At 41.4% G+C, this 23896-nt stretch overlaps 1 protein-coding gene and 1 long non-coding RNA gene across 2 annotated transcripts in view; one reads left to right on the top strand and one right to left on the bottom strand.

The window, feature by feature from the left end:
• Positions 1-335: 335 nt before the first annotated feature.
• Positions 336-6899, bottom strand: LOC145553012 (uncharacterized). Its single transcript, XR_014089185.1, has 3 exons — positions 4225-6899; positions 1834-1902; positions 336-1275 (listed from the first exon to the last, which is right to left on the bottom strand). It is a non-coding gene; the product is annotated as an uncharacterized LOC145553012 (long non-coding RNA).
• A 3332-nt stretch (positions 6900-10231) lies between these two features.
• kat6a (K(lysine) acetyltransferase 6A) overlaps positions 10232-23896 on the top strand; it is a 35009-nt gene continuing 21344 nt past the window's right edge. Inside the window, exons 1-2 of the mRNA XM_008417660.3 lie at positions 10232-11174; positions 12801-14268. Coding sequence (XP_008415882.1) covers positions 13567-14268 — 702 coding nt within the window. The 5' untranslated portion in view covers positions 10232-11174; positions 12801-13566. The remainder of the gene's footprint in view (positions 11175-12800; positions 14269-23896) is intronic.

Below are 23896 nucleotides of genomic sequence, written 5' to 3'. Positions count from 1 at the left end.
AGGATTTATTTTGTTAGTTACTTTTTGATTGACCTTAGAATAGTTTAGTTTTAATAATTTGCATGCATGTAAATATTTGTTGGATCATTTATTGTTGGTAGGTTTGTGTAAATAGTGTTTGTTGTTTGTCTTTTTTTTTGTGGTCACCCCTTCACCTGGTGTAAGTGGAACTTGCCTCAGGTATAAGTGTAAGCTGCTGTGTTTCACTAAGTGTGGTTGTTGATGAGGATGGTGATGTAACTTGGAGCTCCGAAATAAAAACACCTCAAAGACATATTGTCGCCTCAGTTCCTCCTTACGAACGCAGAGCCTCCGCCGGTCAAAGTGACACAAGGCATCATGTGAGATGAGTTCTGTTTGTTGTGTGAAAGCAGAGAAACCTTCTGCGGTGCAGAACTTCTCCCCTCCTGAGCTCACTGTGCCTTTTTGTAAAAAAATCAACTAACTATGTTGACTTCAGTTGTTCTAAAAAATGTTTTAAATATCAAGTATGACTTAAAAGAAATTTGACTTCCTGATTAAACGCCTTGAAATTGAACCTCTGTGTCTTTAAAAACTCCTGCTCTTTCTGAAACTACGCCTTCAGGAAGTCATCACTCCTCTAATAACCCTTTAACGACATTTTTACTAGTGTTTGAGAAGTAGCTTCTATAATGAGCTCAGAGGATTAGCAGTTCCGCCTTGTGTTTGCTAATTGCTTCTGGCTAGTCTGAAGGAGCTGAGTTTGGGAGAGGCAGGGCTCTGTGAGGCAGAAGCTTGGAACTTTGGAGGCGGAGTTGGGCCTTGAAGGCGGCGCTAAGTCCAACCAAACTATTTGCACAGCTGGATCATTGCCGAAGGATTTCTCAAACATGCATGAAAGAATCAAGGCGACACTCCTGGTATGTTTTTGATTAGGGAATAACATTATGACATGATTTAAAGCTAAAAAGGTTGAATTTAAAACGAACATAACCAGAGGTGGGTGGAGTTCTCAAAAACTGTACTCAAGTTAGAGTAGAACTGTCTCAACATAGCTTTTACTCAAGTAATAGTAAAAATGTACTTGGCATGAAGAGTACACAAAGCTGGGATATGTAGCTTTTATTAAAAAACAACAAACATTTCCATATTAGTTAAAACTAATGTCATGAGACCAATAATCTGTGAAAAGATTGTTCTTCCTGTGCTGGTGTTTCCACCTGAAGAAATGCATCGCTCCCATCCAGAAACAACCAATCAGAGCCAGGAGGAGGGTCTCAGCGCTGTCAATCAGGCTTGTGTATGCTGGTCAATCTGTTAACGGCGGACAAAGAACTTACCGTTACTGTTTATCCGCCATCATCGGTGGCTACGCTAACTGCTATCTAGGCTTAGCATTCACGGCTCTGCTGGCTGCAACGTAGCACAGAATAAGGGTGGAGAATATTTCATAAAGATAACATGATAACAAAAGAAACATTTTCCCAAATATGTTTCCTTCACAAGAAACGTTATAGAAAACGGCAGGCTTATGTCTTTGTCTGGTGAATGTTTGGATAAAATAATTCAGAGAAGCTACTCGCTTACTCAAGTAAAAGTATCGATATTTCATAATAAAATTACTCAAGTAAAGGTAAAAAGTACAGTGTAGTAAAAATACGAATGGAAGTAATTCTCCCTCACCCCGAAATTACACAAATAAATATAACCAAGTAAATGACCAACTCTGGACATTACCAATGTCCCCAAACAAAGAGCAGCGAATTAAAGTGTGACCATTTCTTTTTTTTATTGATCTACCTTCCTGTAGTTATTGCATCAAACACTATGTGTGTGCGTTCGTGCGTGTGTGTGTGTGTGTGTGTGTCAAACCTGCTGCTGCTGCTGCCGCTCATTCTGGGAAACCACAGGGAGAGCGAGGCTGTCATGTCACACGGAGCGCTGGGGAATAATAACACAAAGCAGTGGCTCATGTTACAGCAGTAGTGATCAGTACTGTAAAAAAAAAAAAAAAAAGAAGGAAGGAAAAAAAGAAACAGAAAAGAAAAAAAGTGGTGGGTGTGGGTGACAGAGACAGGAAGAGAAGAAAGAAAAGGAAACCTGAAACCCAGCTGTTCAAACTGGAAAAGTCTGATGTTTTGGGGAAGAGCAAGGTTTTATGCTTGGTTAATTAAAGAGATTTGAACGCTACATGTTGCTGACAGAATTCAGTTTTTACACACCAGACAATAGAACCGTAAAAATGCTGGTTTGAACTAGAAACTGCAGGGCCTTCCTCAAATGTCAGTGGCGTTTGAGCTTGTTTACATGTCAGCCACAAAGGTCCACGCATGTTTTTGGATTTGTGTTTATTTTCACAGCAAAAACACAAAATCTTAGCAAGTTTTTGTGTGTAGTTTCAAGTGCAAAATAACTAAAATGAGACAAGCTCACAAGAAACTTTGCAGCAAATTTGAAGTAAAGAAGGTTGTTTGAAGTAAATATAATCCTAAAAAAAAGCTCCAGTGGCAGATTTATTGACTTATATCAAGAAAATCTGCCAGTGCAACTAGCACCTTTTAAAAAAAAAAAAAAAAAAAAAAAAAAATATATATATATATATATATATATATATATATATATATATATATATATATATTCAATAATGAAACAAGTTCACATGTCTTGTTAAAAGAGTTACTTTTAAGTTAGTTTTGACTTATCTGAAGTAGAGACTAGACAAAAATACTTGGTGAGATTTTTCTTTCAAAGTGTAGCTTTTTTTTTTTCTGGAGCAAGAATATGTGGTTTTGAACATTGTGTATAAACAGAAATCAGAGAACAGAGTGCAGAGCGCTGTGCAACCGGTCATCTGATAATGGAAACAGTCTGGCACAACCCAGACTTAGGGGGCGACCAGCTGAACTGGCAGACGGCAAAGAAGAGAATCTGTCTGAAGCTGCGTTTCCATCACGAATGGGCGAAAACCATGTCGATACTCTGCTAATGTCGAAAAAACACAATTTCACCACTGTAGCGTTTCCATTAAAATCACACAATTATAAGTCATTAAAAAAACATGACACGCCATCATCATCCAACTATTTCCTGTCGTCTTCTTCTTCGTGGGTTTGCGCCAGCGGAAACATCCTGTTTTTGATCATGTGAGTTGTGTGATGTGGAAAAACCAATTTTGATAAAGTCAATTTTTTTATTTTTTTTATTTTTATTGCCATCAAGTTTCCATCAAGCAAATTTATTTTTAAAAAGTGTTAAATTACGCAACGCCACAGTAAATGAATGGAAACACAGCTGCTGAAACAGCCAGGAGGAGGACGGTAGCTCTGGAGGAGCTGCAGAAACTCTCAGCTCGGGTTGGGCAATGTGTGCGATAAGCACGATTTTAGCAAAACGTGGCTGAAAGAGTAAGAAGTCATGTTTTCTGTTCGTACTACAAAAGCTACGGGAACTGCAGCAAAAATGTGAAAGAAGGAGCTCTGATCACATGGAAACAAAACACATCCACACACACACAATGCACAGTGCCCAAGATGAAACATGTTAGTGGCAGCATCATGCTGTTGGGATGTTTTCCTTCATCACTCACATTGAAGAGTTGATGGGTGGCAGAAACTGGATGGTGGTTCACCCTCCAGAACGACACCAGAACTATGACAGAATGCTTTAGACCAAAGTCTATTCGTGTGTTAAAACGGCCCAGTCAAAGTCCATACCTAAGTCCTCCATTCAGTATAACATTTGTCAGTTCTGACTCAGGGAGTGTTCAGTCAGATGTAAATATTTGTGTCAGTGTGTCACATAAAATCCAAATAGAGCACACTGAACATTTGAGGTTTTTAGCTCAAACAAACATGGTGGGGGCAAAAACAGTCAACTTGTATCTAACAAGAGTTTCTTCTCCAGAGCTGCACTGCAGCTGGAACCTGCTCTGATTTCAGCTAATTGAAGTATCAACAGGACCAATCTGGTGCCATTTACTTCCTCTTTTGTGTGGCGTACGGTGGAATGTGACTGAAACGTCTTCCTCAGACATTTTACTCTGACCCCACCCGGATTCCCGTCTCATTCTGAGCCGCGCTCTAAACTTAGCAGACCAGCTCACCGTTGTTGTGCTTGTTAAAATCAAACATTCGATAAATCTCCACATGTCCAGCTCACCATTTTTTTTATCCGTTTAGCTTTAAATTCATCTCCTCAAACTAGACCCTACAGTTGCTTCTATTGTGCACGTTTTTTAAATTTTTTTATTTTATTTCGGTTTACCTTTAAAATCTGTTTTTCTTTTTGTCCTCTTTCAGTTCTAGACCCACTGATTTTCAGGATAGGTGGTGTCTTGCGGCTGGAGAAGTAAGAAGCAGATGTTTCTTGGGTGTTTCCTTTTTCAGCCGGTTCCTCCTCTGCTGTACTCTCTCCCCTCAGAGCTATTTGTCAGCCTGATTCTCTGAAATCTACATCCACTTAAGACAACAGTTAGCAGCCGGAGAACAATTGATTTGGTAAACAAAGTAGTCCTCTACGTTTCCCCTCCCCGATACTCTGAAACTCGAGCAGAGCAAAAGTGTCCTCTCCGGCCCTCTGAAGCACCTCTGATTAAAAGAGAAGGGGTCTGCGCTTTTGTTTTTAGGCCTGGGACGGGGTGGAGGGATTTGGGTGGTGGGGGTTTAGGATTGAAGGTGTCTGGCCTGACTTTCAGCGCCAGCAAGCTGCACTTCACCTTCCAGCTGCTCTCTGTCCCTTCGGATTCATGGCAGAGGGAGAGAGCAGGGGCCACGGGGAGGGAGGGAGGAGGAGCTGGTGGTTGGTGGGGTGTTAGCGGACGGTTGTGGGTAAGGGGTGCGGGGAGGTGGGGGGGGGGGGTCGCTCCTGGGCGTACAGGCCCTGGAAATTTCCGTTGTGTGTTTCAGTTCTTTTCAGGGTGGGAGGGGAGTTTTTTTTTTTTTTTTTTGGTTTTGGGGGATTGGGGGATGGCTGGAATGGTTGGATCGGGGTCTGGGGACCTGGCAACCTGGCAACCAGCCATTCCCAGCAGGAAGCTTTTTCTGCTGGTTTCACACAGAAAAGAAGGGAGACCCGGACACTGGCTGGCTATCTGAGCGAGGCACTGCAGCCGTGGGGCCAGAAAAACAGGAACTTATATATATATATATATATATATATATACACGTGTGTATGTATGTGTGCGTGTGCGCTCTGAATCTGACTGACTGTTGCTTGCTTACAGCCGCCCATGTGGCCAACATGGGCCCAAACTCACTGTACTTTATACAAGTCTGCTTGTTTCCAGCCAACAACGGCAAAATAAAGTCATGGTCACCATAAGCCCAAATTCAGTTGGTTTTATATTTTTTAATGCAGGGGAAAGCAAACAACTCAAATATTTCTCACTGTGTAACACACACACACACACACACACACACACACGCACGCACACGCGCGCACACACACACACACACACATTCATATGTCTTTATTTTATGAAGACAAACTAATGCGGGAGAAGTCAGAAAGAAATATTTATTCATGTATCGCCAGACCGACTTGATAAGTTCCAGCACTTGAGTCTCATTAATTAAAACTTTAGCCGTACAGAGAGGACTTGGAGTTGCCAAGGATTCAATTTCAATATTAATTTGGCCAGATTCCAGGAGATCTCGGTGATACGGGAGACATCTTTTCAGATTCAATTTGTAAACAGTGTCTTTTATTGAGTTTAAAGGAAATTGGTCCCACCGTATTTTATATGCATTAGCGACGAGGTTTCCAGACCGCCGGCGAACGCTTTTATATCCAGCTTACAATTAATAAGTGCAGCAGCAACAATAAAGAGAGCTCAGATTAATTCATATTGTTTTTTAAAAAGCAAATAAGTCTTACTTCTTCAGGCTGGCAAATGTCCAGCAGTTAAGCCTTAAGGCGGTGGGCAGAAAGCAGTGCTGTGTACCAGGTGGACGGAGTGTGTGTGGGTTTTTGTGTGTGTGTGTGTAGGAGGGCCACGGGGGGCAGGTGGACACTGACGGGCCTTGCTGGCGGCTCAGGGCCCCTAGCAGGTGGATGCTCAGAGAACAGAAATGAAAAAAGGCGGATTAAGGGGGATGAAAGGAAGCGAAGGATTACTCGTCTCCCTCTCTCCTCCAAAAAGTGAAAACAAGCCAAGTGTCTGGAGCTTCCAGTCCGTTCAGCCGTATTAAGTGTGTAAAAATACAAACTGGAAACTTATCCAGTTTTCAAGAATGTTGTAATTTACCAAAACAGAAAATCACACCGTTTACATCAGTCAAGGTTTGTTTTCCGGATTTCCATGCTATCGGTCGTCCTTCCGCTCCTGAAAAACAGAGTTATTTCAGCTACACTGGTTAACTTCTCATTACCGTCCTTCTGCTTTGTTAAAACAAAACAACAAAACACTGCTGCAGGTTTGAGCTAAATCATGAATTTCATGTGACCACTTGTGTTTTGCCATCTAAATGAAGGATTAAATTTGATTTCTTACACATTTTTCCTCCTTTGTCTTGTATTTACTGCTTGTAGTGATTGTATTTATAGACAAAATTTGTGTAGTTAAGTCATCTTGACCTTGTTTTGTATGACCTTTGTTTTGTTTTGTTTTTTAGCAAGATTAATTGCCCATTGACCCCACAGCACATGAAAACTAGCCTTTTGGCTAATTCTGGCCCATTTCCTGAAATGTTAATTAACGTGAATAGTTCCTGTCAAATAAATTAATGCATTTCAAATGTTATTTTACTGGCATGAAGCAACATAAAGCGAATGATTCATTTCGCCCTCCGAGCTTTAGAATACAGTGATGTAATGTAAAACGTTGTGGTGTCATTATTCTACCGAACTGTTTATGTGTTGATTTCTCATACATTCAGCTTCCTCTCAACGTTAACTCCCCTCTCCCTCAGTACTTACAACGGTGAATGTTTGACATTTGAATATATAATACCAATTTGAACAATATTAAAACATTCAAATAAAAGAAAAATAGAAAAAAAAATCTAAAAAAAAAAAGAAGTAAAAATATGCAATTTCTGGTGAGGTGTAGAATAAATTAGCACACCCACACATATATTCCCACTTAAAATAACTACAGTCACATAGGCGCCTGTGATGAAAACATGACTACTCAACATTTTGAAGGATGATTGCCCTGTTTAAACCTACATTCATTTAGTTTAGTTTAGTTTTGCTCTGTTCCCTCTAGAAAAAATGAAGGCCAGACTACAGATAGTCACAAATGACGTAAACAAAGATGAGGACTGCTGGAATGATGTGCTTCGGACAGATGAATGTAAAACTGAATTATCTGGAAAATCCGAGCAGGTGACATTTCAGATGTGAGCCAAATTCAGCATGGAATTTGCTGAATACTATGCCTTTCAGCTAGTATGGCTTTTCAGCCATACTAGCTGAAAGGCATAGAGGTGGAAGTGTCATGATTGGGGATGCTTAGCTGCAGCAGGAGATGCAGCGGAGCAACTAAAGGAACTCTCATGTAACCACTGTTAAGGTAAATAATAAATAATGTAATTTAGGGAGTAGAGGAAAGTAAGGAAAAGTGGTCAGTTTGTATTCCAGCAAACTATAGCAGCCTGAGTTCATGGTAACTTAACCTCTGTGAAGAGAATCCCTATTACAACTCATTTTATGGATAACATTATTAGAACTGTTAAACTAATGTGTTATTCTCCAGCTGCAGTAGGAATAGCTCTTCCTTTTCAAAAGAAAAAAAAAGGTTTTTAGATTAAAAATAAAACAAACAAACATTTGGATCATATTTTAAATTAATATAGCATAATAAATAATAGAGTGCAGTTTATTTACCCAAAGTTGTCACACCATGACAATCTCATATCGTCCCAACTTTAATTAGAAGCGATAAACTCTGGTCAACATTGGCCAAATTTTAGATTTCAGAAAACAACTCTTCTATTGATAATGATTGCATCACTCAGGGCTCCACAGTGGCGCAGTTGGTAGCACTGTTGCCTTGGGTTCGATTCCCGGCCTGGGGTCTGTCTGCTTAGAGTTCTCCCACTAGGGACAAGGGTGTAAGAAAATGGATGGATGTATCACTAACACAAATGTTCTATTATTTTTCTAGTTGTTACATTAATCGTTAATCCCTACAGTTGGCTGCTGCCTCTCTTGGGAAGATATAAACTTGTGAATTTGTCTACTATAAGTTCACTGTTTATCAGCTGATAATACTTAAAATAATACGGCACACTTAAACGCCACTCTGCATTTCAAAATCCAAAAACATTTTCTTAAAGTCAATAGCGATAACAACATCGGTCGGATGTAAGCTAATTACAAACAATGCTAACAATAGCAGGTATGCTGCACACATAAAAAAGCTTAGGAACGATAAAGTATTTGGTGTTGACATTTAGGTATGGTGGGCCCCAAATAAAACCTGGATAGGACCCCATATAGACTTGGACCGGCCCTGCGCTCACCCCACCACTCGTGTCTGTTGTGGTGAACACGGATCATGATACCACGGTATTATTTATTCATGGCCGGCAACCACGGTCGTAGTGGCGCGAGCTTCTCCCGAGTATTGTCCATCACTACTGTACACTGAACGTAATGTGAGTCCTCAGGAGGTGCACTAATAGCTGCTCGACTGTTAACGCTTCACACTATTTATCTCTGTAATAACACCGCCGTTAATTATAATTAGTGTCCTGTCGCCGGGATGTGATTTATCCGTCCCCGAAGAAGCGGAGGGGGATAAACAGCGAGGTAAAGTGTGACCTTAGCCGCTTTTATTTGATCACCGCCTGCGCTGACAGGGCCTCACCCTCTCACAAGACACTTCCAACATGGGAAAACATCAACTCTAATTGTCCCCTATAAGGCACCGTAATCCGTCTCTGAGGACCGCTGTACACATCATTTTACACAAAGCCCGAGATAATTTAATTTACACGGAGGGAGCGTTCGGCTTTACACTATAAAAGAAAATGAAGATCTGCTGCCAGATTCCCAAAACAGGTGCCACGGTATCAAGATAAGCCCTGGCTTGAAGAAGCATTTTATTAAACAAATAAGTTGAGAGTAACTTACAGTATCCACAGAAAGCCTGTGATGATTTCAAATTTTACTGGATGATTAAATTGTTCCAGAAATGATCGCAGCAAATGATCACATTGTTGTCTTGAGATCATTTTCAAGTATAATATATTGGCACAATAATGCAAGTTTACCCTTTCAAAAAGTGATAAACTTAAATTTTGAACAGAACACTCCACACAACAACTGGAATTTAATAAATATCCAAAATAAAATGCAACAAAAAAACAATAAATAAAAAGGAAGCAAAGTTGCCTTTTAAAATATATTGATCCATTGAAATTATGAAGCTAATTTTGATTTATCGTGTGATTAATTGATTAATTTCTTACTACAGACTTAGCAGATTAACCACTTCTGAGAAGTAGTACATGTGCTATTCCTCACTAATATAAACATGTCATCTGTTGTGTTTGCTTTAAATCTGAGCAACACATTAAAGTAATTTGTTTGCAGAGGTGGCCCTAATATAACTCTGAAACTGTTGAGTACTCAAGAGAACTTGAACACCAGACAGGTTGACAAATACACTATTGTTTACATATTGAGGTACAACATTCACAGCTTATAAGTTATTATGTCGCAGTCACAAATGAAACCATATCAAGCCAATAATATACACTGTAGCTGTTTGTCAGAGTCGGCAAAATATTCCATGAGGCCCTCGGCAGAATTTCATTCAGAGGCCCCATTTCCACCACCAACTGCAGCAATAATTAATTGCTTTCAACATTGTTCATTGTTTTTTGGGGGTTTTTTGCATTCAGAAGACTTATAGAAGTGGTGGAGAAGCCAAATTTAATGTTATGTTCATGAGCATCCACGTAAAAAAGACTTTTACCTGCTGATGTATTTATGGTTTTTTATTTGTTATTTTCTCAGCTCACAAGTAGCGCTAATTATTAAATGTGCTTTAAATGATGACTGTGTTAGCATAACTTTCAAGCCTAAACAATTTTTCTTTGTAAGGGTACAACTGGTACCATGTGAATACAAGTTCTCAAAGGTCCCAAAGAGTATTTTGCTCTTTTTTATTGCAGTTTCTTAATTGGGTTATATTTTTACCTAAAATTTTTCCACTTTGTATTATATATGTTTTTTTTTTCATTATTGCCCAACTACAGATTGACATTGCAAATTATCTTAGGTAAGAAATGTTTGAAGACAAATATTTGTCCCCCAATAAATATAGTATGTTGCCAAGCAATGGCCGTTGTTCCATTTTTGTGTGCAGCACAGCAGAATGCAAAACTGAGGAAAATAATATGGAATTACTTTGTGGGTTCTTTGATGGGTATTACAATTAAATTGAGCACAGCGCAGATTCAAATGCAATAAGATCATTATCATTCCTTTACATTGTGCTGCTTCCACCTGTCACCAGATACTGTATCTGATGTCACGCTGGCAGCTTTAAAAACTCATAAATTATTTTAATATAGGGTGTCTTATCACTGAATATACCTTGATGGACCAGTAGTAGATATTTTGCATAATTTATTTATTTTCCCCCCTTTATTTGCACAATGATCAGCAGTGCATCAGCAAACTACTCTGCACTGGCAGATAAATAACATGCTCCATCATGCCTACTGTAACAAATACCTGCACACCGCAACATCTGATCAGTCCAGTTAAATAAACATGCTCAGGTTCTACAACACACTGCAGTGAGGAAGTGTGTCTTACTTTGATCTTTAAATACCCTCTAACGTTAACTTTTAAGAGAAAGGCAGACGCTCCCTTGAATCTCTGCTGCATGAGCACCTACCATCTCTTTTTATTTTTTTTTTCATTCTCCCTCCAACACCACCACCATCTGTCCCTTTCTTCCATTTCATGTGCTCAAGCGTTATCCACACCCCTCTCATAGCAACAGCACGTCGCCCCCGCGCCTTGCAGTGGATTTTTCTTCCTCTGGATCTGCGCCTCGCACCATGCAGACGGTCCCTCGGCCCTGCCTGACGGCTCAGTGTTCCCCCCTCCCCCAACAGCCGTGCTCCTATTTCACTCAAAGATGGCGTCGGCTCTAGAGCCCCTGGTCCTCTGGCTGCATTTTTAGCCTTGTTGTTGTCTTCGTTCCCCACGGTTCTGGCACCTTCTTTGCAGCGGCTCGACACGAAATTCCGGTGAGTAGCAGCGGAAGTCGGATAGGGTTTGAGGAGATTTGTTTTTTGGGGGTTTTTTTCTACCAGGGTGAGCTTTACCCGAGCTTCCCTCGGAAACCAGAACCGGACCAGCTTTGGCTTTCAGGGGGAACCGCGAGAGGTAGCGGGAGAGAGGGGTACGGAGGGATGGTGCTCGCGGAGGTGGGTGGGTGGCTGAGTGGAGGGGGGTTAAGAGAGGAGGGGAAACCAAAGGCCTAGGCGCTCCGCTGTGGCGGCCTTGTCTCTCCACCTCACCGCAGGCTTGAAGCAACACAAGAGGGCGGTTGGTGAAGGGAGGAAGTCAGCATAGGTGGAGACCCGCTTTGCAGGAACGATGTCTTAGCGGGCAGAGGCTGCTCGCCCGTGCTGTGTGCAGAGAACTAGGCCGCGTAGCATAATGCTGCAGAGTCCGCCGCTCAGATACCTTCAGTGTTGCACTTGCCCGCTAGCCGAGATGGCCGTCTGCAAGTTGCATTGTGCCTCTTATATAAAGGCCGCAGTCTCACGTTAGTATCATGACATTCAGAATAGGATTCCTGGTCTTATTTGTGTTGCTGGAAATTGCCACCAAAGCGGGAATGTTGTGTCTTTTTTGCGCTGGAGTGTTAGCTGTTCTCTCGTTACATGCTGTTTACGTCTCGAGTTAGCGAGTTACGTTAGTAACAGTGTGGTAACGCTAGCTCGCGGGCTACAACGTTAGCTTCCTAAACAGCAGCGGTTAACGGGGCACTCTTGTTTGTAAATACGCGTCAGACTGGAAGTATGTCATTATAATTGAACAACACAACGTAATAATAACCCTTTAACAATGCAACAAACGACACTGGTTGGTCTTTTACCTAGCCTGTGAGCTAATGTTTGCTAGCTGTGTGTGCGTTTGACTTCATGGTGTTTACATTTAGCAACCCAGCTGACCAGGTGGCTGGATCTGGCTGTCCAGGTTTCAGGAGTGTTTCGTTTGTTTTATTTGTCCCTGGGACTCAGCACCTTTTATGTAAAGTGCCGTTTAGCGTTAGCTACATTAAAACTCAATTATATACTTTGTATTGTCTCGTAATGACGATATTTTGAGTAATTAGCATGTTCATACGTATCGAAGCTCCGCTCACAGCTTTGAATTGTTTATGTGAAAAGGAAAGCATGGCTTTGTTTACACTGATCAGGCATTACACCTTGACCACTCTCACAGGGGAAGTAAACCGTACTATCTTTCCATCAGGGCAACCATTAGTGGATAGGATAGGATATATTAAGCCTATTAGAAGCAGGAAGCTTGGGGATTTGAGTAAGTTTGATGTGGCCAGTGTGGTTTGATCCAACAGATGTGTTATAGTAGCTCAGACTGCTTAAGAACTTTATTTATTGTTTTTTTTTTTTTTTTAACTGTCTTTAATTATATACTTCGAACACCATTCAGGATATGCATGCTTGTTGTAAAAATATGCCTGACAGAAGGTGAATCTTTACGGTTTTGAAAGGAATAGCTAGCAGGTAACAAAATCTGGAGAAGTTGCATGTGGGTCTGCTGCCATATATATATATTTTTACCCACTCTCATGTTTGCTGTCTGTTTTCTGACAGTTTGTTTCTCTTCAATGTTTTCTACAGTTTTCATCAGCTGTTGAGGCACAGTGGACTTGAAAGTGATCAAACCTGACTTCTTCCCTGTGGAGAGAAATTTCCTCCACTCCACAGATGAGAATCCCACATCAGTGAAAGAAGAACAAGTGGAGACAAGAGAAGAAGGAAAAAAAATCGGTGGATTTGGAGCTATCTACTCTGCTTCCTTCCTCTCTTTACATTGTAACACTAATCTCATGTTCGGGAGACCTTGATCGAATCTGTCAACTTGCACTACGACGTGTTTACTTCACCGCTGGCAGAAAACAGACATTTTTAGCACTTTAAGGGAAGAAGGACTTTATTTTTTGTCACTGTGAGCTCTACCCTCTAAATTAAGAAATCAACCTGTATTTTTGTGCTCTCTGAGGGTTTCATTTCTCAAAAGAAAGATCAGCTGCTTCTTCCACTTCCTCCTGCTTCCTGCCAGGCACGCTCACCTGGTTAGGAGCGGGCGGCAGGCGGACCGTATTTTACCAGGCAGCGGGTCGGCTCGTGGGAGATTGTGCTATGATCAACAGCTCCTTTCCGCGTTGCTCATACTCAGCTTCTGAGGGACTCTCTGTGCGGCCCCAGGACAAGGGATAGTAAGCTGGTTGAGGACGCAGAGGAGGCGGCGGCGCTACGGCGCAGGCCAGGCATTTACTTGGCTCACGGTATCTATTTTTTTATTTGTATTTTTGTTATTGTTGTTTTTTGTTTGCGGTCCTTGCGGTAAGGCCTCTGGGCCACTGCATCTGCCCAGGCCGCAGCTATGGTGAAGCTGGCCAACCCGGTTTACACCCAATGGATCCTAGAGGCCATCAAGAAGGTCAAGAAGCAGAAGCAGCGACCGTCGGAGGAGCGCATTTGCAATGCGGTGTCGATGTCCCACGGTTTGGACCGCAAGACGGTTCTGGAGCAGCTGGAGCTCAGCGTCAAGGACGGCACCATCCTTAAGGTCACCAACAAGGGCCTCAACTCCTACAAAGACCCAGACAACCCTGGGCGCTTGTCTCTGCCGAAGCCAAAAGGTGGCGGAGGCGGCGGCGGAGTAGGAGCTGGCGCAGCTGCATCAGCGGGAGGCGGCAGCAATAATGGCGCCAGCGGCACATCTCATTCGCACTCCGGCAAGAAACCAGGACTCGACTGGAACAAGCTGATCAAGCGGGCGCTGGAGGGCCTCCACGAACCCGGCGGCTCCAGCCTGAAGAACGTGGAGCGCTTCCTGAAGTGCCAGGCGGACGTGGCGGCCTACCTGTCGAGCAGCGGCTCCGTAGGAGCCGGCCTCTTCCACCAGCAGTTGAGGGTGGCTCTGAAGAGAGCGGTGGCGCACGGCCGTGTGGTCAAGCAGGGGCAGACCTTCCAGCTGGTCAGCCGCAGCGGAGGCGGCGGTGGCTGCCAGGACGACGGGACCGGGACGGTGTCTCTGGAAACGCTGCCGCCTGTTCGACTGCTGCCTCACGAGAAGGACAAGGTAACGGCACCAAACGCATCTCAGTCCAGACGTAAACACCATTACTTTCAGATTTACGCCAGTTGGCATCAGGCCGGCCACCACAACAAATTTTGCTGGACGATAAATTGTTCCAGAAGTTATTGTGATAGACAATAATAATATTGTTGTTTTGAGACCATTATGTAGTAATACAATGGTAATGGCATAATAATACAAGAACACATTCTCAAAGATCAACAACCTTTAAATTCTAATGAACATTTAACACTGGAACAGGAAGACATTTGAAATATCCGAAATAAATAAAGAAAACAACAGAAACAACAAATAAAATTAATTATGAAGTCTCTGTAAACAAAATCACCTTTCAAAAAAAGTGATAGTTGAGACCAAAGCAACAGACTGAAGACTCTCGTCATTCAGTTTTTGGTAGAAAGAGAGAGAAAAGAGAAACGATAAATCATTCAGATGAAATTTATTGAGTTTGTTTTAATTTATCATGCGATTTATTGCTTATTGCGACGTCTCTTTAGTGCCTCATATTGCTGCGTTTTACAGTTTTATCTGTTGATTATCTTGAGCTTTTTGGGTTTTAAAGGACTGATAAGTATTGCTAATAACTGAAGCAGAGTTTAGTAAAAGGTTGACATGAAAACAAGTTAATTTACAGCATGGAATAAATATGTATGGAATAAAACCTGCATTAAATTTTGACAGCAGAATGACACGTCATCACTGCTTCTTTGCTTCAGTTAAATTCTCCACAATTCTTTGCTGCGTAACTATTGGGTGACCTCATCCTCGTCCCCACAAAAACAAATGATGGAAGTACGTATCTGTTATTAATATCGGTTTTATACAAGTTTTATTTATCAGACGTTACAATATCTTAAAAACATTGCTAATACCGGCCAATATCGATGCTAATACTGATATATCAGGCATACCAATTTTTTTCTCATCAAAATGTTGTAAACTAAGTTCTTTTCCTTTTGTTTCAATCATTTTCCACTAACATCAACATCTGATAGAAGAAAATGTATTCATCTTTTTTTCTTTTTTTTTTAAAAAAAATATGCATTTTATGTTTTTTTTTTGTTTTGAAAACCTAAAAACAGAAAAAATTATCATTTTTTTAAAAGTAACCACAAATTTCCTATTGTAAAAAAATACGGAAGCCTTCTTTTTATAAAAGGTTATTTAACATTTGTGGCTCCAGACAGGTTTGGTTTAGCCGCACCGAGGGCAAAATGACTCGTTTGGTTTGTAAAAGCTTCTGGTTTAAACCAATCCGGATGACCCGGTTTGGACACAAAGAACATGAACTTCATACATGATTGTCAGGCTTTTAAAACGTATTTGTCGTTTTGAAGTTAGGGGTTATCAACTTTTTTTTTTTTGCCGTAAAATTAACTCCAGCTTTCGCATGATAATTTTGAGTAATTTGAACATTGAGCACTTAAACTGGGACGTGAATCGTCAACGCCAAATCGTTTGGTTTGAAATCTGTATTTTTTAAGGCTTTGTCCCACTGCCATGTTGTTCATTCTTTCTTTTTTTCTTTTTTTCTTTTTTAGACAGGCGCGTGAGTAATGCCTTCACAGGTATGCCTTGTTTGTTTTTCGTCCGTGGCCGGCAGACTTGTTTTCACCCGTTAAAAGAGGAAGATGAGGTCAGGCTTGGAGAGTCATGTGGCTCCCAGCCTCCTGCAGCGAGCGCAGACCAGCTGCAGGAGGCTGCTCCCTGTCAGCATCTGTCAGGAGATACGAAGAAGAAAGAAGGAAAGCGAGGGAAAAGGGAAGCAACGCGGACAAGAAGGAGAAAAGAGGAGGTGGCGTGTAGCAGAGCTAGAGGGCGAGGCCTGGATGATGCAAGCTTCTGGCCTCTGGAAGGAGAAAGAGGGAGAGGAAAGTGAGGGAGACAGAACAAGAGGGGGGAGGCAGACATGCAGGCGACAGAGGAGAGAGGGAACACACCCACCTCTGTAACCTGATCAGGAAGAGCAGTCGTCTGCTAACCTCAGCAGACCCGTTACCCCGAGTTACAGCGTCTTAAATCTACCTGAGCGCTTTCCGCTATCGGCCCCTTACCCAGCTTTCGTCGATCTGACCAGTGTTGCGGCTCGCTGCGAGCTTTGTCTAAGATCCGGGGTGCCAAACACAGTGAAGATGCCAACAGCAGAAACCCAGACGAAAGGATTAGCCCAGACAGCAGGCCGGGGGTCACGCGGGGTCGGCCCAACATGGTGACCCTCTTAGGGGAAAACGGAGAGTGACCTGTTTCTCTGGAGCTAGGTGGGCAAACATTAGTTTAAGTAATACGTTTGTACTTTTAATATGCTGGTTTGCAGTTCTAAAAAATAAACTCAATGAATCAACAAGTTGTTACAGGATATCGCTTTTGGGTGTGAAACTGTGCTGAAAGTGAGCAGATTGGCTCAAAAGTTTGCTTTGTACACAAGCTGCACTCTGTGGTTCTCACAGAACATACAGACTGACATGAGGGGTGCACCGATCAACCGCTTGATCGGCCCCAATTTTCTACATTTTGGCCAATCGGTCAAGATTTGTGTGTAAAACCAATCTCTGTGAAAGCAAAGTCTGGGCTGGGTGATAAATCGATTTCTATTGATTAACTCACAGAGTCTAAGGCCTGTTGTCCTCTTTGACAAATGTGTTTTAAAGTTTCTATTTATTTCAAGTTTATGGTTGAACATTAGGAAGAGCCTAATATATACATCTTTAATTACAAGATTAAACTCTTATTAAGAGAGCAAAGTAGTAACTCCAACACAAAACGGTTAAAGTGAAGAATGTTGAGCATGTTGTGAAATTGTACTTTGCTGAGAGAATACTTAATAGAAATATTTCATTTTTTCACACACGAGCATCAAATTATCATTAGTGGGAGGACTTTGAAACGATTGTGCAAAGCTGTGTATTTCGAAGAAGAAAAAATACTCAAACTGAGCTGGTTTTATTAGGTTTTTTTAAGCCTACCTGACAGCATAAGTTATTTTACAGAAATAACTTATGCTGGAGCTGGAGCGGGTATCAACCAAAGTTAGAATCAGCTGATCAGGCTTTTTAAAAATCAGCAATCGGCCAGAAAATTCCAATCGGTGCGCCGTTAACCGGCACTCCTTTTATAAATGGCTCCGAAAGGTTTTACCTACTAAAATAAAGTTTAAATATCTTCCGGTCCCTGTTAGAATTCACTTCCTTATTCACTATCAAACATCCACAAAATACCAGATGCACTCTAGAAGGCAGCAAAGTCAGTCATTCCTCCAGCCTTCAGAGAAAATCACAAAATTGCCGCAGAGTTCCGGACGTTGGCATTCGAGTCAGTCTGATAGCTTTTCCTGTCGCCACTCTGTTGTGTTTTCCCAGCATCGCCGTCGACTCGGCGTGGGTTATCGCCAGCGCCGCCGGTGTGAGCGGCATATGTGTCAAAAAGATTAAACTGTGCGCCACAAATAAAGGCAGAGATTGCTGTTGCGTAATCACTCCCCCCTCCCCCTGTCCCTACACCCTGCTTCACTGGGCTCTCCACTGGTGCATCATCGCCTCGCATGATCGCTGGCAGATATGATTTCCAGGGGAAAGAAGTGAGAGAGGGCGAGCGGAGGGAAATCAAAACAAATGGCTGAGCACTAGCTTTGACCCCATTTGCGGGAAGATTTGTGCATTCGGTTGCAGCTGATGGTTGCATCGGGGGCGTTCTATTCAAACGGGATCCCGAAGCCTATTTCTGGCTCCCCTAATAGGGTGCCATTGCCAGGTCACGAAGGGGGAGAGAAATGGGTGAGGGAAGTCAACGAGGGGTCATGGATGTATAGGTGGCAAAGCTCATTGCCTCCCTGAGCAGCCATTAGGTGGGATGGGCTTAACGTTCAGCTGTGTGTGTGTGTGTGGTTATGTACTTTAGCGTGTGTGTTGTTGTTCATCCAATCACAGTAGGTGAAGGCAGCCTTCCTGCCCGCCGGTTGCCCTCTCCCTAACAGCTGGAGCGGGGTGAACCAGAGTTCTCCACGTAGCCAGGCCGTGTCACGGCGAGGACGTGTGAAAAACCTGACGCGTTCGCTACGCACACCTCACATTTAGCCCCCCCCCACTTCAAACCGTCCCACTAACCTTCCCCTGATGTAATATGTCTTTCGTTCTCGGTGGCTACCGTATCTTCAGCTCCAGGAGCTGTCGCATCCTCATAGCGAATGCTGATTGGCCGGCAGATTTTTACTGCTGTGATGTGTTTTCTTTCCCGTCTTCTGCTGCAGTTACAGCATGTCGTTGGGATTTTGTTTGCATTTGTAAATCCGGTCATAATGTCTAGAGATTCTGAAATGTTTCTTTTTTTTAATTCGTAAATGAGGGGTGCACTGATTGCATATTTTTGGCTGAGTACTGATTTTCCAAAATGAAGGAAATCGGCACTGATAAGCAGACTGGCTGGTAAACTGACTGGCCTGCAAATCGGTGCTCCCCTGTCAGAAGCTAATTTTCTGCCTACAGCCGTGTTTTACAGCGCATATTTCTTTGAGCTTTGATTCCATGTTATTTCCCATAAGGGGTGATTGAAATGAAAGCAAGTGTTTTTTTTTTTCTTCTGATATTTTCTGTAATTTGTAATTTCTTTTTTTTTTTTTGTAAAGAAAGGAAAATATTTATTCTCTTGTAAACATCTCATTGCCGTAGTATCAGAACCTCTTTGCTATTTTCCCCTCAATCTATCAGCTCGCAACCGCAAACATTAATATTTCTATTTTTATGTACTAAACACAAAGTACTTAAGAATGAAGCAAAGGATTTTTTTTTTGCTTTTATAAAAAAAAATACACTCCACCACTAAATGAAAACCTGCAAAAGACTTGGACTAGACCAGAGACTGACCTTCCAGCAGGAAACGGACCCTAAGCGTACATCCAGAGCTATGCCAGAGTGGCTTAGATCAAAACGGTGGCATAGTCAAAGAAAATCCCATTCGGTGCAGAGACAAATGGAGGTCCTCCAGCATTATCACCCAGTGGGGAGCGTTTACCTTGAGCCCACCAGTCAGTGAGCGGCATCTGGCACTGGCAGCGCGTCTGCAGCAGAGCCAATGTGTGGAGCAGCTGTGGAAGTAACGGCTGGAGGCCGGCCAGCTGCCCGCCGTTTGATGCTGTCGTTAAGATTTCTGCTCCCTGGCTAACCTCTACTTAGATATTTATGTATATAGAGTTAATGTTTTTATGGAGAGCTGATGGAAGACAGGGGAGTTTGATATTTCATGAAGTTACAGAGTGACTGGAAGCTGGTTGGCGTTCAGGAATTTGAGATTTTTACTGATTAAATTTGCTCTGCTGTGTGTCCATCTTGACTTTGTTTTTTCTTCTATTATTTCTTTTCCGCATTGTTCTCTCCTTTTCTTGTCTTTCTCTAAGCTTCTGTTTTAGTAGGGAATACTGGAGCTCAGTTTGGTGTTTTCTGTAACTTCTCATCCCAGTTTGCAGCATCTGTAATAGTGCAACATTTAGCTGCAAATATTACCAAAAATAAAAACTTTTTAAATCATCATTGCTCATGCAGAGATCATGATGAATCAGTTGAGGATGTTTTCTAAGTGTAATATGATTTTGTTTTGAACAGTTTAACAGAAAACTACATTCTGGACTCAAAAAAATTATATTTTCAGCTCATCTTGTCATTATTTTGCTAATTTGGATTAAAAAAGAAAAGAGTCCATCATACCTGAAGGTTTTTGCAGCCAAAGTCATTCACCTCGATAAAAATGTCTACTTCCATCTGCACTGCAAAAACACATCTAACTAAGTAATTTTGGTTTAATTTCTAGTGCAGATATTTGAATAAGGCAAAACTAAAAGGTAACTTTTCAACATATGTAAGCTTGTTTTAACTAAAAAATTCTTCACTGTAGATAAAAATTGCACATTTGTTCCATGCATAAGAAGACATCTTTTTAATTTTAAGTTGAAGAAATCTGCCTGTGGAACTGGTACTTTATTTATACTCAAGAATTATTTAGTTAAAATAAATCTCGACTTCTTGCTGAAAAGCTACATTTAAGTTAGTTTTTTTTATTTGTAAAAGATATTGGTACTAGAAACTGCACAATTTCGTGATCTTTGCAGTGTGCAGAAAAGTACGGTGGCCCAGGAGGGTCAACAAAGTGACAAAAAAAAATCAAAGTGGAAGTATTGATAAAACCAAAGTTATAATAAACTTAAACTTAATAACATAACTTCTATTGTAACTTTTACATTTTGACCGTCTTTTGATTTCTTTCTCTTCCAGTTCAATTCTAGAGTATTAATATCACATTACTGATGGAAAATATTTGAAAACTATATATATATATATATATATATATATATATTAGATTATAATTTTTTTTGAATCCCAAACACCAGACATGCGCACAGGGCCGTGAGCGCTTTCGAGACACACCGTGGGCGGTTGAGTCAGGCGAGGTCGGACCGGGTCCCGCTCACCTGGCGCTTCCACCTGGGTGTGTTTCTAAAGAAAAACCGATTACCCACCAGACGGGTTTTGAATTCAGATAAGGCGCTATTTTGAAGAGCTAGCTAGCTGCTAGCCGTCACCACGAGGCGGGACTTCAGGAGGAATTCGGTTCCTGAAAATCCTTACCTAAAAGTAAAATAAAAAAACCCCACCAAAACATTCTCAGTCCTTCATAGAAATGTCGGCCATGAGAAACAGTGACAGTGAGAAATCTACGGAGTGTCGTCGTGTTGCTAACTGCCGTCTTGGCAGCCAGGGTAGAAAAAGTCTGAAACGAGGAGGAGCAGTTCTCAGGAGGAATGTGTTTTTGCAGCTCCTGTATCCCTGCCACTGAAGCAGGATTAGCTTTTCTTTCTTTTTTTTTCTTTTTTTTAAGTATCTACTGGGGATTAATTTTCAGTAGCAGCCTGTAATCTGAACCCAGTTGTAGCCAAGGTGACACTCGCGTTTGCGACGTTTAAGGGGTTAAATGTCAGGAATGATTGAGGTGTTGGTCATACCCAGGCTGCCACTGCTGCAGATTTTCTCTGGTTTTTTGCCCTCTGGGTTGTTATTTTTGTCTCCTCTCCGTGTCTCTCTTTATTTTCCCGCTCACTCGTTCTCTCTTTTTTTCTTTTTTTTTGCGTTCCCTCTGTTTCTTTTTCACATCTTGTGGCTTTGTGTTGCTCCACAGCTTTGTTCTGTTAAGCTCAAGAATTATTTTCAGGATGTTTTCAGATCATATGGAGAGTTTTCAGTTTAATTGCACCCCAGTGCAGGATTATAGTTTAATATTCTCCACTATCGGGGCGGGAAAAAAAACCCCCAAAAAATAAAACCTCTCACTGTTAAGCTGCTGCTTATCCTCCTCCTTCCTCCTCTGCTGTGTGTTTACCTCTTCCTCCTTTCACCACGTCCCTGTCTGTGTTTCTCAGGTGCTGTGCTGCATTAGGTGTAACGGGGAGCGGTGTGTGTTTGTGTGTGTGTGTGTTGCAAGCAGCCTGAGTCAGAAGGAAATGAACCTAATAAATCAAGTTCTTGTCCCTGTCTCTTCCCAGCCAAAACAACGTGCCTACCTGCTTCTTTGCTGCTGCACTGTTTGGACAAAGGCTATCTTAAGACTTAATGAGTTTCTCAGGTTTTAATCCATTGTTTGTTTTTTCCAACAGAATATATGCATTGTACAGAATTATTCAGTTTTGGTTACTCTGATTTCTTCATGTTTTGACATGTTGAGGTTTTTTGGAGAATTTTGCTTCTGTTTAAATCACCTTTGACTCTAAAGCCTGTTACTTTGCAACGACATCGGAACCCGTGTACAGTAGGGCTGAGCGATGATGAAAATTGGTAATAATACTGGTGTCTGTGGTAATTTTACTTCTTTATTCTTGCAATAAAAAGTAAATAATGTTAAGGTCTTTCTGCTTTGGGTTTATAGCAAACGTAGACCCCAGATAAGATGGGCAGTAAATCAATAATATATATTGCAATAGGCACATGATCAGTATCAATAGATAATGCGTTTGATAGGATTTTCAATAATTTCACTGAACTCCGAGCTAGAACCGCACAGCATTCTGGGGATGTAGGTAGAGGAAAGCCTTTAGCCTCTCAACCTATCACGGCTAGGTGGCATCAACTAACTCGCTCCTTGGTTACCTAGCAACAACTTGTTCAGTATCTTGCAGCACAGTGCCTCATAGCTGCTTAAAAATACTATGTTGAGTGAAAACTGGATAAAACAGGAATGTTAAAAATCAGCAGAATTTCCAATATTTAACACAAAATACGAATCAATAATTATCCATCTATTGAAGTGAAACGCTTATATTGCGATATGTTTTTCAGGCATATTGTCCAGCCCCGGATAACGAGTCGTCTGTCAAACTCACGCTTAGTACAGGCAAAGTAGGTTGTCTTATGTGGTGTACAGCAATATTACAGTGCTGGTAAATGTGCAGCTGTAACATAAACATAAAATATCTCTTCGCTTTGCAACCATAAAATTCACAGTAGTTAGATGGACTGAGAAAATGGAAGTTGAAGTAAACTGGCAGAAAGGAAAGACATCTCCATCAAGAGAAGCTGGATCCGATAGTTTATTGATGGTTGTGGATATATTTACAGTAGTGGTGAATCGATGGCAGTTTTCTGGAGGATCACTAATCTTTTAAAAGGCCGACCTGCTGATTTAAATTATAACTGATACCAATTTATGTCTTTTTCTGTCTGCAGAGTCACTAAGGCTGTGTTCACACTGCAGGCAAATGTGGATCAAATCAGAATTTTTAGTTTTATTTTGAGGCCAGTTACCAGGACAGACTTGTTAGAATGAATGTGAACTATCAAAACTGATTTTTTTTTTCCTTTTTTTTTGAGTCACGTCTATGTGTTGTCCAGAATCCAACTCGTGTCCAATCTTTCTGAATGCGATTCCAATGGGAACAACTAAAACGAATTCGATGTGACTTTGACACCACGTTCCGCCGTCGTTTGCCACAGCTGTGCACCGGCGGAAGGTGTTGGTTGTTAGCAAGATGGATTGCATTGGACTGCCCCCAATGCAGTCCAATGCAACCCAACACTCCTGCACGTCTTCACAGAGATGGATCAAATAAAATGACATGAATGCATTTTTGTGTTTTACACTTTACAAAACTAAATCCTTTTTTCTCTCGTGTTTCCCACACCAGAGTGCCGTGTGAAACGTCAGTGTTGTTGTTGTGGTTTGCTCAGTTCACTCCGGAGTCAGATATAGGCAGCATTTTAAAAGTAATGTTAAAAACCTCGGAATCGATCTGTAAACCATCTAGGCCTGAAACGATTAATCGTGATTAATTGATTATTGAAGTAACAGTCAACTAATTTAGTAGTCGAATAATCTTTGACTGAACTACACAGATTTTTAAAAAAGGGCCATTTGCTGAATCAATTACACCTTCATAGCAATAATTAAGCCAAAACTGCACAAAATGTGAATATATTTTGCATTTAAGGTAAAATCACCTTTGTAAATATCTTCTACCTAAAACTCCTCAACTGGCAGATTTGGTTCAAATTCTGTAAAGGAAAGCTGTCATTGCATTTTGGACAATAAAATGTTCAATTCTTTAATTAATGTGTTTCTTTTAGTGTATTTTTGCATA

Source organism: Poecilia reticulata, chromosome 9, assembly GCF_904066995.2.
Source record: "Poecilia reticulata chromosome 9, P_reticulata-male-v2, whole genome shotgun sequence".
Classification (NCBI taxonomy): domain Eukaryota; kingdom Metazoa; phylum Chordata; class Actinopteri; order Cyprinodontiformes; family Poeciliidae; genus Poecilia; species Poecilia reticulata.
Note: the sequence above shows the minus strand (reverse complement) of the source record. Positions and strands in the feature narration are given on the sequence as shown.